Here is a 15,808-nt window from a genome sequence, read left to right as displayed (position 1 = left end):
GGAAAGTTTTCAGCGGTCAGGGGAAGTTCTGGGACTGACTGCGTCTTCGAAACCTTTCTGAACTGAATGTTTTCCCCATTTTGATGGTGTGTCAGATTACCGATCTCCCGTTTTTGCAGCAGTGACTGCAGCGTGTGTCTCGGCAAGGCAGATCCTCTCAAGCAACAAAAAGGACTGGCCCGGTGATGGAATAATCGAAATATCCCCTGAAAACACAGGCATTCAGACTAATTTTAAAATTAATCTTGATCTTTATTTCAAAATTGCTTTCAGTTACGATGTACAAAAACACTCTGCATTAGTGGGGAGAGCTAATGGCCACGGCCGGGATCTCTGGAGGGAAAGAGCTGTGCTCACTTTCCCAGTAGCCCCAATCTTCTCGCATTTGATAGAAGGAAGCAGACCTGTGTCTCAGGGCCAAGCCGCGGAGTGTAAATTTGGCACAAGCAGCACCTGCATGGTGACCTTCATGGCGGTGAACGTGGTCATCTGTGTCAGTGCTGCGATTGACTGAACTTCAACTTGATACAAGACGAGGATGTTTTATAATAGAAACGCATGCAGTGTTCTGGCTACTTGGAATTAAGGCTTTAATTTACAGTGTACACTAAGATTTGCAAAAACATTTACATATTTAAATGTTTGGTTGACTATGTAGATGGGGAAATATGGTGTAGTCGTCATTATCCTTGCATAGTGTGTTTCTTCTTGACAGGTTGGCAGTTTGGTCAGCTTTTCTCGTGGATTATTCGCTCACTGTTTCTTCTGGTCTTCACAAAGTTCTTGAGGAGCCAGTCCAATTTGTTAAGACTGAACGTGTGGAGTTGCTCCAATCTTTGATTGGTCGAGGGGAGGAGCAAGGGGCAGGGCCGATGGGGGAGGGGCTGCTGGGAGGTGGTGAGGGGGCTCAGTTGTGGATCTGTCGGGGTCGGCCGTACCCCGTCATGCCGGCCTGAGATGCTCCTTTATTGGAGCCCATCTGCAATCCGATGACATTCTTGCCCTCCTTCAGCTGATCCTCACTGAAATCCCGTCGGTTCTCCTGGGCTTTTCTGCCAAGCATAAGTGAAAGATATTGTAGTTTATGAGTTCAAGTTATGAGAGCACTGATTTGAAGTCGTTAAACCGCTAACATTTGGTATTTTTCCTTCAGCAGGGACATCGTAGAGTAGACTGCTTGGCTTGTCTGACACACCTAAAATCATGCAACCTTTCCTGTTTTGTTGACACAATTGTGACTTCTGTGATGACAACCAGTTGTGGTTATTGGGAACTTATAAATCTGACATTGGACATCAGACCAGAGTTCGAGACGGCTATGTTAACTCATATGTTGGCATTTCATAGTGCAATGTAGTTGCCATATCTAAGACATGAATGGTGTATGACTCACTTGTGGAACCAGCTGGGGTCGCCACGGTAAGTGCCATCGTCCTTAGTAATTGCCAGGCTGCCCAGTGCCACCAGGGTCCTCTGAACCGCTGCCAAGTCCTTCCCTGCGATCAGGGATGACAGCAAAATAACTGTGAATTTCCAATACCAAGGATTTCTGGGAAAACAGTATTTTGCCGGTTCTGGAGTGAATGCCTAGAGCAGTGTTTCCCAACCTAGTCCTCGGTCCACGTTTTTGCTCTCTCCCAGCTCCCAGCCAATCAGGAACACCGAATACTTGGTAGAGGTGCACTGGGAGCTGAGAGGAAGCAAAAAATGTGGACTGTCCGGGATTCCCCGAGGACTGGGTTGGGAAACTCTGGCCTAGAGAACTCAAAGTTGTGCTTGACGCCCGCTCACCCTCCCAGAGGTCCACAGTCTGGAACATGTCGGTCTTGGTGACACCATAACGCTCCGCTGCAGCCAGGAACTGAGACACCTGCTCCATCTGCTTGAAGGCCATGCCTGAGCTCTGGATCTTCTTGATGGGCTTGTCACCGGGGTACAGGCTGTTAATCAGCTCAGCCAGCACCTGGGAGGAAGCAGGTAGGTGTGGTGCGGTGAGAATGAGAGAGACGGACTCATTTGCACACATTGGGGAGAGCAAATGGTAGCGATAAAGCTGGTAATTATTTGCATAGGTGGAGTAATGAGCCACTGTGTTCTTACTGTGTCACAGGCAGCACACTGAGGAAAGGCCACATCTCTATCATTAATCATGATGATAAGTGCAAATTGGAATTTCAAGGAACTGGGATTCAGTTGTTATGTGGTGCCTCAACAGTCACTTGTTACTTACGCAGCCATCCTTTAGCCAGGTCTGGAAACCAGTCTTCCCAGGCTCTGGTTGACCCACCCCGCTCCCGCACTGGGCTATGATCCATTGCGCCAGCCGCTCTTCCAGCTCTGGGTCGTACTTCTTGTCTATCTTTCCTTGTACCTCGCGGCTCAGGCCGTAGGAGGGACCTTTGTTAGCCATGGTTGGTGCTGGCTGTCAGTTCAGCGAGTTCGGGGAAGGGTTAAAAAAACAAAAACAAGAATTGAAACATTTTCATTGGCTCAAACATGGCAGGTGATCTGCATCGCTTGCATAAAAAGTCAGTACTGGAGGCCCCGAAACATTCACAGGCTTATCCCAGAGAACCAAATCTAATCACTTTTATTTATTTATTTGTTTATTTTTTTTTAGCAGACACTGAGAAGCCCTGCTGTGACCCTTGCCCTCCAGGACTGACTGTAATGCTCTTTGGTGGGACACGTCAATTCATGCTATCAGAAAAACCACATGCCTGGTGAGAGCCGCATCCGCAACCAAGCTGGCAAACTTTCCGTTCTCTTTTCCTCTGACGAATTACAATAATATAGCTATGCAAAGGTGTTCAGCTGCTTTGCCTGCTGGGAGTCTCCCGATCTGTGTCACATGCTTGTTTGTGTTTGGTGGCCAAAGTTCATGCTTCCTGCTATATGACAAGGTGTGGATTTTAGCAAAGTCTGAGTCATGAATGAGTGAATTTTCTATAGTTATATTTGGTTAACTGTCATTAAAGTCATTAAAGGTCAAACGGATTGGTCTCTATGTACCAAGGGTGCAAACTCATTTTTATATGGTTATTTACCTTTAGTCTTATCTGAAAATATTTTACGCTGACTTAAAATGTAAAATGGACCAGTAATTGCTTTCAATTCCATCGCTGTTTAATCAGCATAAACTGCATTTGTTGAATGCCTATCCGTTCCATGTATAATCCTGCCACACATTAAATTTTATAATATGTTTACAGTTGGAAGCCACAGTAATGAATAGCTCTTTAAATCATGCTCTTGCATGCCAGATATGGGACCACATGCATGGGCAACACGTGTGGAAAGTGCATAGTGCTTCACCAGCCTCTCTGTCGCTGAGTGAATAGAGGAAATAGCTTAGATGGCCAGAAGTGTTTGGTTGTAATTCAGTTCAGGCCATCTAGAGGTTTTGAGGTAGGCGGGTGGTTCAGTGTTCAGCGTGACGGGAGGTCAGGCACACAGACCAACACCTCCGTCAGCTAACGCGAGGGTCAGTGGAAGGCATACACACACAAACGCACACGCACACACACACACACAGAGATCCCGGCACCGCTGTCACCTGGGCCATCTTGACGTCAATACACCACGACTTTCTGGACCTGAGGGGGAAGTCGGGGGTCAAAGGTTATAATTTCCGCCACCATTGCTCGGTCATGAGATGAAGCTGAAACATGCTGCACACAAATGCTATGCTGCATGGCTCTGGAAATGCTGCCTTCAGCCTTTCGAAGCTGTCACATGATCCCACACTCCCTGAACACAGGCTGCCTCCCACTCTTTTGTCAATGTACGTCTCTCCTTCTCCTCCAGTGATGTCATGTCACCCACTGAAGCATTTCAGTGACAGCTGTCAACTGGCAAAAGTCCTGAGATATTTTCTTTTATGCGGTTGTAAGTTTGAATACTTTCTGCAGGGGAAATTCGGAACCAAACTTGAATCCAGCCTTGTCCTTTTCTTCGCTCAGTTTCTAATCAGTTTCTTAGAAGCCAAATGAAGCGTTCTGCGTATAAACATGGGTGGCACCACTCTGACTTATGTTTCTTGCTATGTGTGATTATTGTCTTCCTTTGAAAAGGTGTTTCATAGCAACCTCCAACAACATCCTGTTTTAGGGACGATAACGCTCTCTGAAATGTGCTCTTTGAATTTTCATGTGCTTATTTGTCGACTTAACTGCAGAACTTTCTTGCAAATGTGCACAGAAAACATATGTATGGCCTTTAATTTTTTTAAACTAGGTGGAGTTGAATTTTCTAGTATTTGTTAACATGGCTGGATAATTGGATTAACAAGGCTGTGAAACAAACTTGGGTTGGTAGCAATGTGTAAAGGGAATTGTTGACCCAGGACTTTACGTGCACATTACTCACAGTCTGTCATTTCTAAGGAAGAACCCACACATGAACTCTTAGGGATATAATGTCCGTAACCGGTGACTTGTGAACGCACTGACTGCCCATTACGGTGAAACAGTAACCCAGCCCAAACCTGCAGTTTGAATTAACAGCCCTTTAAAATCCTCTGAGAGCTAATAATCAAACAAAAAAAAAACGCCCATCTTTACACTCCACCCTCTCCACTGTGTGGTGCTCCTCTTTCCCGGCGTGGCTTCTGGCATCGCCCTGTTCTTGTGTCTCAGCCCCACTTCCTGTTGTTCAGTGGATTACGCCATCCACTGAGCCGCTGCCCTAAGCAGTATCCTCCCCGATCTACCCCCCCATCCCCCACACACGCCCTATCATCCAACATCACATCATTAGCAAAGAATTTACTTCCAGAGACACAGGCTTTACAGCTCTGACAGAGAGAGAGTAAGACCCAACACAAAGAACAGCCATCTGCTTAAATTCTTTGGGCTGACATATCTGCCACTATTCCCTTAACAATCCAGGTCCAGAAAGTAAAAATCCAGACCTTGATTTACTTTCAACCAACCAGTTGCATATAAAGAATTACAGTTACAGAGTACTCAGCTTTTTGGTTGAAGCAAAATCATGGTCTGAATTTTTACTTTCTGGGCCTGAAATTTCCATCTCTGATCAAAACATGGTATTCTTTGCACAAAACTCGCCGTGCAGGTCAGGGCATCGCAGGCAGATCCTATTACTTTTCCAGCCCACGCTTGTCGCCAATTGTTTTACAACCCCCCCCCCCCCCCTCCTCCCTCCCCTTCGCAGAACAGCCAGCTGTTTGTCAGAGCTGCTGTTAGGGTGCAGGAAGCAGCTTCTGCGCTCGTAGCTGCTCAGTAACATCAGTGGCAGTATGACACAGCTGGAGCAGCACAGTGAGGCTCTATGGGTCAACGGAACTTTACTGGGCCCCAAGTCTCTGCCATCAGAATTACAGTCATACCCTTAAATCACTGCAGGCGTCACTGCATATCAGTTGGTGTTCGGAAGCTGTGTACCTTCTGGTGACGTGTAGTAATAATCTGCATGGACCAGCTACGGCTGCTGTCACGGCTGCGTTATGCTAACGATCTCCTTGGTGGACCTGCCACTCAGCGGGAGCTGGGCCCAAGGCCACAGTGGGCATTTAGACGTGTTTGAGATAGCTAATCTCTTGTTGGTTTTGGCCTCGCCCCAGTCTCTGGGATGGCATCAGAAGTTGTAGAAGTTACACCAGCAAGTCAAGGGCAGAGGAAATTGAGGTGTGAGGTTAAATTGGCCTCGTACTCCGTCTGTCTCTCTGTCCCTGAATTAGACTTGATGGAGGAATATGTCTCATAGGAATGAATCAACCAATGAACAAAGCAAAGGTTTCACCTCGTGTCTGATGGATGGCTGGTGGGGAGGAGTACCTGGTGCAACATTCTTCTGAGTGAGAACAAGATGTTTCATGGTAACTGAAACACCCTCTATTTTCAGGAAATTCTCCAAATACATTGTTTTACTGCACATTCTTTACGTGTCAGAGGTTCAGTGGCTGTAACAGAGCAGTTAAACTAAGGAAACTCATGAGCTTGTCACAAATGCAAAAGGAGCTGACAGCAGTCCCGGGCTTCAGGCTGACATCAAAAACCATGTTCCTCTGCCTTTTGCTGTGGACGTTGTTACATGTGGCCACTCATTGCTAGAAGCTAGATCCAATTCTGCTGTCTCTTCTTTGGCGCCTAAGAGAACCGTTAGATAAGATAACAGCAGGTTTTCAAAACTGAGAGGTCTATTGTGTTGATTTCCTTGCCTTTGTACTTGTAAATAAGAATACATGTTTGTGTCCGTGGGTGCCTTTATTTTTCAATTTCATTGTTCTTTTCTCTGTGTGTGTGTGTGTGTGTGTGTGTCTGCCTTTATTTGTCATACTCAGTAGTGTCTGCCTTGGGAAAGAACCAAAGATGTGTAATTAACAGACCATTTATGGCATTACATTGCATGACCCAATAATCCTGCTGACAAGGGTTCCTTTGGCATGTTTGTTAGTTAAGGTTCACACGCCAGCAGCGTCCATCTTGTGTCAAACCAACAAAGCCACAATAACGGAAATCTCCACACCAAATATACCTACCAACCACCACATCCACATATCTATGTAAACAAGTATCTTAACAGAAAAATACACCAAATGACGGATTGAGCAGCAGGTATCATCAAAGATATAGTTACATACATACTCAAGACAAAACACAAGTTCAGCAAATGACTATGGATGTGGAAGTGAATTGCACCTCTACTACGCACTAGGAGGAAGCTCTATCTTTAACAGTTTGTAGACTGAAAGCGACACCCTTCTGCTAGCCCTGACAGTTAGTCCAGTTACCTGGAAAGAGGTAACACTACAAATCTGTCAATCTGATACAATCTGAACCCAACGTGTCGCAGCTTGCGTGGGATCTCTCTTTCCCACACCGTTGTGGCCGGCAGAGCCCGAGCGATGGCGCGTACTCACTTTTGTGGAGGAAGAGTGAAAGGTTGAGGGCGTGGACCACAGGCGGGTGGAGGCTCGGTCGGACGTGTGCAAGTTCGCTGGTTATGCTCGCGCTGGCTCCAAGCTGAGTGCAGAGTCCTCCCTGTAGGAGTGCCGATTTAAAAAGTGCAGATGAGCTAAAATGACTTCACCGCACTGAGTTTGTCTGGAAAGAGAGAGAGAGAAAGGAAATTACAGCCTTAAAAGGGCAAGGCCTCCCCCTGTTTGTCCCCCCCGCCTTCTCTCTCTCCTCTGTCCCTCCTTCTGTCTACCTATTCCTCTACATTCAGCCTGTCTCCCCCTTTTTTTCCTCCCTGTTAAAAAGTGACTCCTTATTTGGGAAGAGGACGGGAAGTCAGCAGCACAGAGCCAAAAGGCTCGCTTTGGTCAACTTGACGCATTTTCCAAATACCTCATTGTACCACTTCGTCTGCAGGAGAGAGAGGGGGAGGGATGGATGGCTTTTGGGGAAAGACCTGGAAAGATTGTTGGGGGATATTGATGAGCATAAAACTGCCATTACATCTGTTCAGCTCTTTTCCATATTGCACGTGTGTGTGTGTGTGTGTGTGTCTGTGTGTGTAATTCACCTACAGTACTGTGCAGAAGTCTTAGGCAGTCAAGAGAAATAATGTTTAAATGATCATCTAGGAGAACAGAATAGAAGAAATGTCTGGTAGTTTGTATCGTGTCATTCTAAATTTGCATGTTTTGTAATGTAAATTGTGTTCTGAGGACATTGCACTTGCTACCCAGATAAATAGCTTTAAGCATTTCCTTTGACTGACTAAGACTTTTGCACAGTACTCTATGTGGTAACATACATTGATTATAGTATTTGTTTCTTCTGCAAATCAGTAGGTTATTTGTTCAGCTGGTTAAGCTTCATTCTGGTTAACATTTGCTTGCATATTACATTTATATCAACTGACATATTAATTAAAATCAGCTATTGCTAATGATCATATGAAGAACCTTGGCGAACTTTCGAGGGGCTGAGATGTGAAACAGTCGAGGAGAAAATGAGCAGGGAGGTTTGTAAGATGGGAGCAGAGAGAGCGAGCTGGTCGTGATGAATGAGCACGGTAACTTGTCCCAGCACTAAGTCGGCCCTTTTATGTCCAGGACGGCCTGCGTCTCAGCGTGTGCTTGTGTGTATATGACAGTGAGAGGGAGAGACGCGCAGTGCGTGTCACTGCCTGTTAGAAATTCCCTAAGGATGACCGCTACCTCCAGAGTCCAGTGCCATATTTGTGAGCATTTTCAGCTTTACCCCTCCACCCCCACCCTGTGTCTGCTTTATTTCCTCCTTCTCTCCCCCCCCCCCCCCCCACCCCCACCCCACTCCTTACTCTTCCTCTGAACATCTCCCAGAAATTCAAAGGCTGGTTTGTTATAGCTTGATGCCAGTGCTTGGGTCAAAACATTAATTCTGTAGTGGCTATAAAGTTCTTATTGGGAGCTACGACTGCGAACCAAAATGCCAATTGCAATAAATGAGTAATAATAAACAACATGAGAATGTTATATAGCCTTTCCGCTATTTCAAATCATCCTACTAACGTTTGCCAAATACATACTGTGTCAAAAGTCATAGGCTGTGAAAGATAATGATCTTCTTGTTGGTGTAAAAATATGACATTGTGTCTCTTAAAGTGTGTCAGTTAATCATTTCTAACCCCCTCTGAAAGCCACTCTAGTATTGACTGCAACCATTCAATACTTCAATATGGCCATGTTGTCTGGACCATTAACATCCCTTGTATGACTGATAAATAACTAATTCTTTGAACTATTTTAATTGATTAGTCAAGTGAGCAGCTGCTGATGAACACACAATTTCATGGAATGTCTGAGGTGCCCCTGAGGAGAAGCTAGTCATAGTCATCCATGATATCAGTGACTTTTTGGAGAACAGAAGAAATTCCTGAAAGTTTCTTTTTTTTAATCACGTCGCTCTTAATTTACATATGTTCTAATGTTAATTTGTGTTTTTGTTCAGAGTAAATATGCAGTTACCACCCAGATAAAGTTTTAAACATTTCCTTTGACTGCCTAAGACACTTGCCCTGTACTGTATATATGTAAGATGTTCCTCACATATTTCTTGGGTTTCCTTCTCAGTCCACAACTTATAGGTGTCTCTATATTACAGTGAGTGTAATGGTGTGTGAGTGTGCACCGTCCTCTACCATCTGTGGTGTTCCCCTGCACGGTGTCCGCTGTTTCCTGAGATAAGCTCCAGGCTCTGTGCAGTTTCCGGGTGGGTGAATGGTTAGATGTTTAAAATAGTTGCTTTGTTGTTGAACGCTATGCTTGTGAGTTTTGCACAGTTGGCTGCTTTGCGCTGTTTATATCTTCCTGCAGCTTGGTTCAATGGCAATGGCACTAGAAGAAATGCCACTGGAAGGTGAATTGTATTAGCAGAGTGCCGCTGTAACTGTGCAATCGTAATTGTAATGCATTTTAATTGTGTTGCAAATTAGCACCAAATTATAGGAATTAAAGGGTCAAAGTATTTTCCATCCATCCACCTACTAGGGTTGTGGTGAATGTGGCACCTATTGCAGGAAACACAAGGCATGAGGCATGGGGCACCTTGGGCTGGGCCCCCGACCATCGCCATATATACTTGCTGACTATATACAGTATATAGTGAGCTCATATCCCATCTAGGGTATACCCCAGCCTTCTGCTTTATGTTGCCTAGGATAGGCACCAGGAATCCCTGTGACCAATACAGGAGAAGCATCTAGAAGATGGATGGATGTTTAATCCTTTATTGTCCCTCATGGGGAAATTCTTTTTATGCCTCCCTCAACTTGCTCTTTGTAGAACAAGCTCTCCACAAAGGGCAGCCACCTGCTGGGGCACCCTCCAACCTCAAGGACCTGCAGATGTGCTGAGGCTGGGTTTGAACCGGTGACCTTGCAATTATAGGCACACATGCTTAGGCCACTGAGCCACACGCTGCCCCATATATATATATACCATAAATCATATATCTGACAGTGCAATGAGATGGAGCAAGTAAATTAGTGTGTTTAGAATGCTGCTCCCTTATTTCCTCCCTTATTGTTGTTTAAACCTGTGCTTCCCAACCCGGTCCTTGGGGACCCACAGCCGGTCCATATTTTTGCTCCATCCAGGCTCCCTGCCAGACAGCCCACATTTTTGCTCCCTAGGGAGCTGGGAGGGAGCAAAAACATGGGCTGCCTGTGGGTCCCCGAGGACCGGATTAGGAAACACGGGTTTATACAGATGCCTGTGGTTGTTGGGATAAGGGTTTTCCCTGATCTGATTTTGTAAAAAAAAAAATAATAATAAATGCATCTGTGTGTGTGCCCTTTCCCCCAATAAGGATTAGAGGAAAACAATGAACGACACTTTGTTTGAATGTTTCAAGAAAACCCCCTACTCTTTTTCTGCTGAAAATGTGTGTTTATCCCTCACAGTCAACAGCTTCTTTGGCAAGTCGCATTATCTATTTCTTTGTGGTTAAATTGTAATTTTAGTTATAGAATTTTAATTATATGACGTTATAGAATATCGATGGATGGTGCCATTACCCCTGCACATAACTCTGCTCTTTGGATGCGTCTAAAGTCCCATGATTTCTTTATTATATTTAAATTATTACTTTTTTCCACTGCTGTTAAATTAGCTGCGGCTATGTTTTTTATATACTTTTAAATAACTGCCAGATTTGTCATGCCACAGAATTTCTATTCTTTTTTTCTCTACTTATTTTTATCTGTTGTATTTGCAGTCAGTCTATATGTGTTTTTCACTGCAGTGTAACACCTTGTCTTTCCTGATTCAGTTTTTTTTGCTTCTGAAGACGCCCCCCCAGAAACTCACACCTTCCCAAGTAAGGAATTGGCAGTTTTTTTTATGCCAGCCCCCTCTGTCTGCATAATGATGATGTCACTGCCTGACCCTTGAGGCATCCCTGTGACGACAGAGTGATGGCATGTCCAATGAGATTCGGACATGTGTAAGTGATGTTGTACTCGCACTAAGAGGCATTTGCTTAACCCTGAATGGCCCCTGCATTCTTCTGTCAATCCTGGCCTGCAGCAGAGATGTGAGAACTGATAGTTTCTCTGGACTCGTTGATGAGAAACCTTGTTTCTCTGCACTCTGTCTGATTACTACAGTACATAAGCATAGCGCCCGGCACGCCCCCTGCTGGACGTAAAGGTGCTTTGCATGTGTAGAATACGTTGGATCTTTCTTGCGGGGGAAGGTTCCCCTAGATACGTGAGCGAGGGCTATTTGATTATGCTTCCCGTGTCGTGAGTTACACATAGTCTGAGTCTATTCGTTGTTGTATTAGTTTGTGAGGTGGCATGCATTCGCGTCATATCTGGGCTTTTCCTTAGGTACAGCTTGGGCGGAGCCTGAAGGGGGGGTGGGGGGTTGGTTTGGGTACAAGAATGAGAAGAATTCCTGTGTTTATTCCTCTTCGTCTCTCCAAACAGACTATAAACCGTGACCCTAACCCCAGCCGGCTCCAGCTACAGCACCTCCACCAGAATTCTTGTTGAGTATGTTTACATGTTTTCTGCATGCTTGTGCTGATGTCATCTAGCACGTCTGTTGAGTTTGAATTTGTGCAAGATACAGCCAGAGAGAAAATTAATTTGGATCTTCGAATGTGACTGTCAGCCCTGTTCACTGCAGATATTGGTCGCAGTAAATGTTTAAACTGGCCCTTTTACGCATTTCTAGAGAAGTGGCTCAGAGGAAAAGAAAATAGGAGTTTATGTGATGCGGCGGATAAAGAAATAAACTTGTGACCAAATTGTGTGTCTGTCTGCTATGAATCCGTCTGACTATCTTCAGAAGAAAAGGCCCAACCTGTACTGTTAAGGCTTTACTGCGAATAAATGAAAATTGAATCTGTGTTTGGTAACGCCTGCTTTAGCACTGACATCAACTAAAACATTTTCCTACACATTACTGGACCCAGAAGGTTTGGGATTGAAACCCACAAAACCTCAGTTCCGAATCCAAACCATGTTAAAACATCATTGGAGTTAAAAAAAAAGTAGCAATGAATGAGTAAGATTTTCTCAAGGTAATGTGGAAATTCATTCAATACATCTCATTTATTATTATTAAGTGCTACCGTACGATGTTAAAGATTTTAAGTCTGTTTTTAGCTATTTAACAAACTCATCCTTGCAACAAAAAAATGACCTTTATTGTAGTTCAGGTTTGGTATGACACACCAGGTCGTTGCTACCCATTCCCTCTCATTTCCTTCATTTAATCCAAGCGCATCTATCTTAGGAATTTTGCCAATTACAGAAACTGTATATAGATACATGCTGAGTGGTAGCACTAAGAAAAGTTATGGCTAACAGTGTTGAGAACAGTCTTAGTGAAAATGAATCATTTACCGTAAGCATGAGTATTTCATTGATTGTATAATCATATCTGTGGTGAAATGTTTTGCCCTTTGTGTGATTTTAATGTTCTTGTTAAAGGTTAAGGAAACCTTCCTAGGCTGAGTTATTCTAGAATATGAACGTGTCTTTTTTTTTTTGCTTTGAATGACATAACATATTGTCAGTCCTTCAGTGTTTCATTCTCTGTCTTTGATTCAGGAACAAGCAGCATCAGTATGTGCTTCTTGGTGTTAGGTGGTGCCAGACTGCTTGGCAGCCGGGGCTGTGGGGGAGGGGGGGTTGCTTTTAGGGGTCCAAGGTCCTCCTAGAAGACGTACAGCAGGTACCCGGAGAAGGTGTTGCGCTGGTTGTGGTCGTTGCAGATGTACCTCCCGGACATAAGCTCGACGTAGACCTGATCTCCGGGCTGCAGCTGCAGGAGGACCGTCTGGGTGGCGCTGTCTTCCGCGTCCTCCCGGTTGTCTTCCCACACCCCCGTCATGGCCTCGCCGTTCTTCGTCAGCTGCACCATGTGGTAGAGCCTCAGCCCTGCCGTCACGATGTCGGAGTAGGCGGTGAAGGCGAAGGAGTAGAGGCCGGCCCGCTGCGCGGTGAAGGTGCCTGGAGACCGACGAGGAGAACAACAGGTAAAGGCAGAGTTGGAGAGAGAGGAGGCCATTCGGCCCATCAAGCTTGTTTGGGGAGAACTTAACTAATAGCTCAGAGTTGTTAAAATCTTATCTAGCTCTGATTTAAAGGAACCCATGGTTTTAGCTTCCACTACACTAGCAGGAAGACTGTTCCATACTCTAACTACACGCTGTGTAAAGAAGTGCTTCCTCAAACTTGATCATAGTACAAGAAAATCTGTGTTAAGTAGGATATAAATATCTTATTTAAACATTGACAACCCAACAATTTAAATTTGAGACATGAATGAAGACACAGACAGAGAAATACAATTTAAAAACAAGCAAATATATATATACAGTTACCTAAATGGGCCCAGGCTGTATGGAATGTACAGTAATAGATTATTGTTACAGTATAGAATGTGCAGTAGGGATTTTTTGTTACAGTTTTGGGACTGAATGGTCTGAGGAAGAACAGTTCCAAACAATTTAAAATAGCTGTCCGTGACACAATCTTCAATTATGTGTTAATCATGCCTACCACATAATCATTATTTTGACTGGATTGCTGTCGGGAGCCAGTGTAGCGATGCAAATCAAACCAGTCGGTTTAAGTGAAAAAAAAAAATTGTGTGGTACTTGAATGGTAATTTAAGAGTCAATTTCAGAGCACTGATCACTCTTGTCATAGTAATAGACAGTATCCTTTGTCTAATATATGACTCTAAAAGGACTCAGTGGTTTCAGCTGGAGGGATGCTGGTAAGACGTTCCTTTTTCCTGCGCTGGTCTCTCTTACCCAACGAAGGATTGTATGCGTTGCCGTCATTGAGGGTGATGATGCTGTAGGGAATGGGCACGTTGCGGGTGAAGGGGCCAAAACAGCGTTCAGGGTAGAGTGGGGGGCGCATCGTCGCCGTAAATGCTACCCTCATTCCATCTGGGGGGAAGGGGGAGTGACAGGTGTATAAGCCAATGATAGGTTGCAGAGTTCGGGGCACCCATGAAAAATTCATGTAGCCTCGGGCAGTGCTGGAGAGTAACTGGTTATATGTAATAGCGTGTAATAAATGTAAATAACTGTAATATGTTACAGTTACTGAGGAAAAACATGTAACTAAATTACAGTTATTAATGAAAATGTTGGTGATTACAAACGGGTTTCTGAATATATTCTTTCTGATACAAAGCTTATGTATAGATTACACCATTCATTTTGTTGCTCTGTGTCTTTTTACTGTGCAGAAATGGCTTCTTTTGGCATATTTCCAGACAACATGGGTCAGCAAAGCCGTTGGGACAAACTTCTCAGCTTGTAGCTTTATTGCCAGCGTTTAGCAATATTTGTTACAAAAGTATCAAAAAGTAATGAAATGTAATATGTTACATTACTTCGATGATTTCATCGGAAAAAGTTACATTCCTTATTACACTGTAACAGGTTAGTCTGTAACACAGGTTAGTCTGTAACACAGGCACAGGCCTCTGGTGACGTACCTACGACTGTGCTGATGTCGCTGCTCAGATGGGTGATGCTGTCCCAGATCTCTACCAGGTTCTTGAAAGTCTCTTCCTCTATCTGGTAGAACCTGTTAGCCACACAACAGCACCCCGTCTGACGCCTGAAGATACAGTCACAGGCCCATTTTCCACATGGGAGCTCTCCGTGCCAGCCCACTGAGGAACAGAGGGACTGGAGTTACACTGTGGGATATTAGCGTGAGTCTAAAACATGCTTTTAGGCTGTGTCAAACGTTAAAGAAGAATTACAAAGCAGAAAAATGATGGTTAAAAAAAAAGAATGAGACATAACATGATTCATAGCGGAAAGGTTAAAAATATCAAACTTACTCCATGCTAGATAAGGCATGCTGATAAAAGGACACAGATATGTCACGGTCACGGTTCAGGCAAAAGTCTTACCCGCAGAGTCTCGCATCAAGTCAAAACTGAAGGCTTGAACTCCGACACAGAGAAACAGCACCCCCCAGTGGCGAAAAGCAGACATCGCAGCCAGATTAATCATCATCTTGGAACATGAACAGATGGATAGAAAATAGTTCATGCTCCCCATAAAATGATACAATTTAAAATTTATTTTGTTGAAAACAAATCAGTATTATGGCTCTCCATTGCTAGCTGGCAACATCACTGCCACTGAGTGCTTTATTCCACTATTTCTGATCATACTGCATCTGACAAACAAATACTTCGGAACGAATTTGAAATGTTTTAAACATGCAAGTATTGTAGATTGAGTTTATCACTCAATATAGTATTTTTTGGATTAAATTATGATTTTACTCCTGGCATGGGGATTCAAAAGCAGGCTTATAGGCTAATTGGTGTGTTTAAATGACCTAAAATGTGTGTGTGTGTCTGCAGTGAACTGGCTTCCCATCCAGCAAGCACCCAAGAGAATTTAATAATATTAAAAAGGATCGTAATTCATTTTATACTGACATTGAATAAATCTGGGAAGTGATTGTTGTGTATGTGTCAGATATTGCTGACTTATTTTATTTCCCCCTTTTTAATTATTTAACATCTCGACTTAAAATGAATGGGATTGTGAATGAAGCTGGTTCTGAGGTTTCAACTGAGCGCATCAGTAGATGTTCTGACGCTGCCGGAACCACACGCTCCGCAGAGAAGCAAGCAAAACGAAAAAAGGAAAGAGATTCACATCCTACAGGAAGACACCGGGTTCTAGACAATCCCTTCTCGGCGTCATGGAGACGCTGTAGCTGCATGATGCAGCTTTGAGCTGCGTCTGTGTGTACTCACTGTGTCGATGGCGGCAGCCAAACTCTCCTTCTCACAGACCCAGGGAACCCAACAGCAGCCGTGTTCTGTTCCCACTCCATACAGATTCTGGCT

General features: G+C 44.2%; 2 protein-coding genes across 3 annotated transcripts; both read right to left on the bottom strand.

The window, feature by feature from the left end:
* Positions 1–231: 231 nt before the first annotated feature.
* Positions 232–7,097, bottom strand: tagln (transgelin). 2 transcript variants are annotated; one of them, XM_023812089.2, is made up of 6 exons: positions 6,884–7,097; positions 3,557–3,596; positions 2,231–2,422; positions 1,792–1,963; positions 1,394–1,496; positions 232–1,052 (listed from the first exon to the last, which is right to left on the bottom strand). In XM_023812089.2, exons 2-6 carry the CDS (start codon positions 3,563–3,565, stop codon positions 908–910), a joined length of 621 nt encoding a protein of 206 aa, XP_023667857.1. In that variant the 5' UTR covers positions 3,566–3,596; positions 6,884–7,097; the 3' UTR covers positions 232–907. The 2 variants fall into 2 exon arrangements, with proteins under 2 accessions (XP_023667857.1, XP_023667858.1); XM_023812090.2 differs by lacking the exon at positions 3,557–3,596 and having other exon boundaries at positions 6,884–7,094.
* A 5,381-nt stretch (positions 7,098–12,478) lies between these two features.
* Positions 12,479–14,816, bottom strand: cbln18 (cerebellin 18). The gene is given in 4 exon segments (XM_072701609.1): positions 12,479–12,918; positions 13,728–13,868; positions 14,426–14,517; positions 14,780–14,816. Coding segments are annotated over 4 exon segments (678 nt in total). The 5' UTR covers positions 14,785–14,816.
* Between the last annotated feature and the right edge of the window lie 992 nt (positions 14,817–15,808).

The sequence above is a fragment of the Paramormyrops kingsleyae genome, chromosome 17 (genome assembly GCF_048594095.1).
Source record: "Paramormyrops kingsleyae isolate MSU_618 chromosome 17, PKINGS_0.4, whole genome shotgun sequence".
In the NCBI taxonomy this organism is placed as follows: Eukaryota; Metazoa; Chordata; class Actinopteri; order Osteoglossiformes; family Mormyridae; genus Paramormyrops; species Paramormyrops kingsleyae.
Note: the sequence above shows the minus strand (reverse complement) of the source record. Positions and strands in the feature narration are given on the sequence as shown.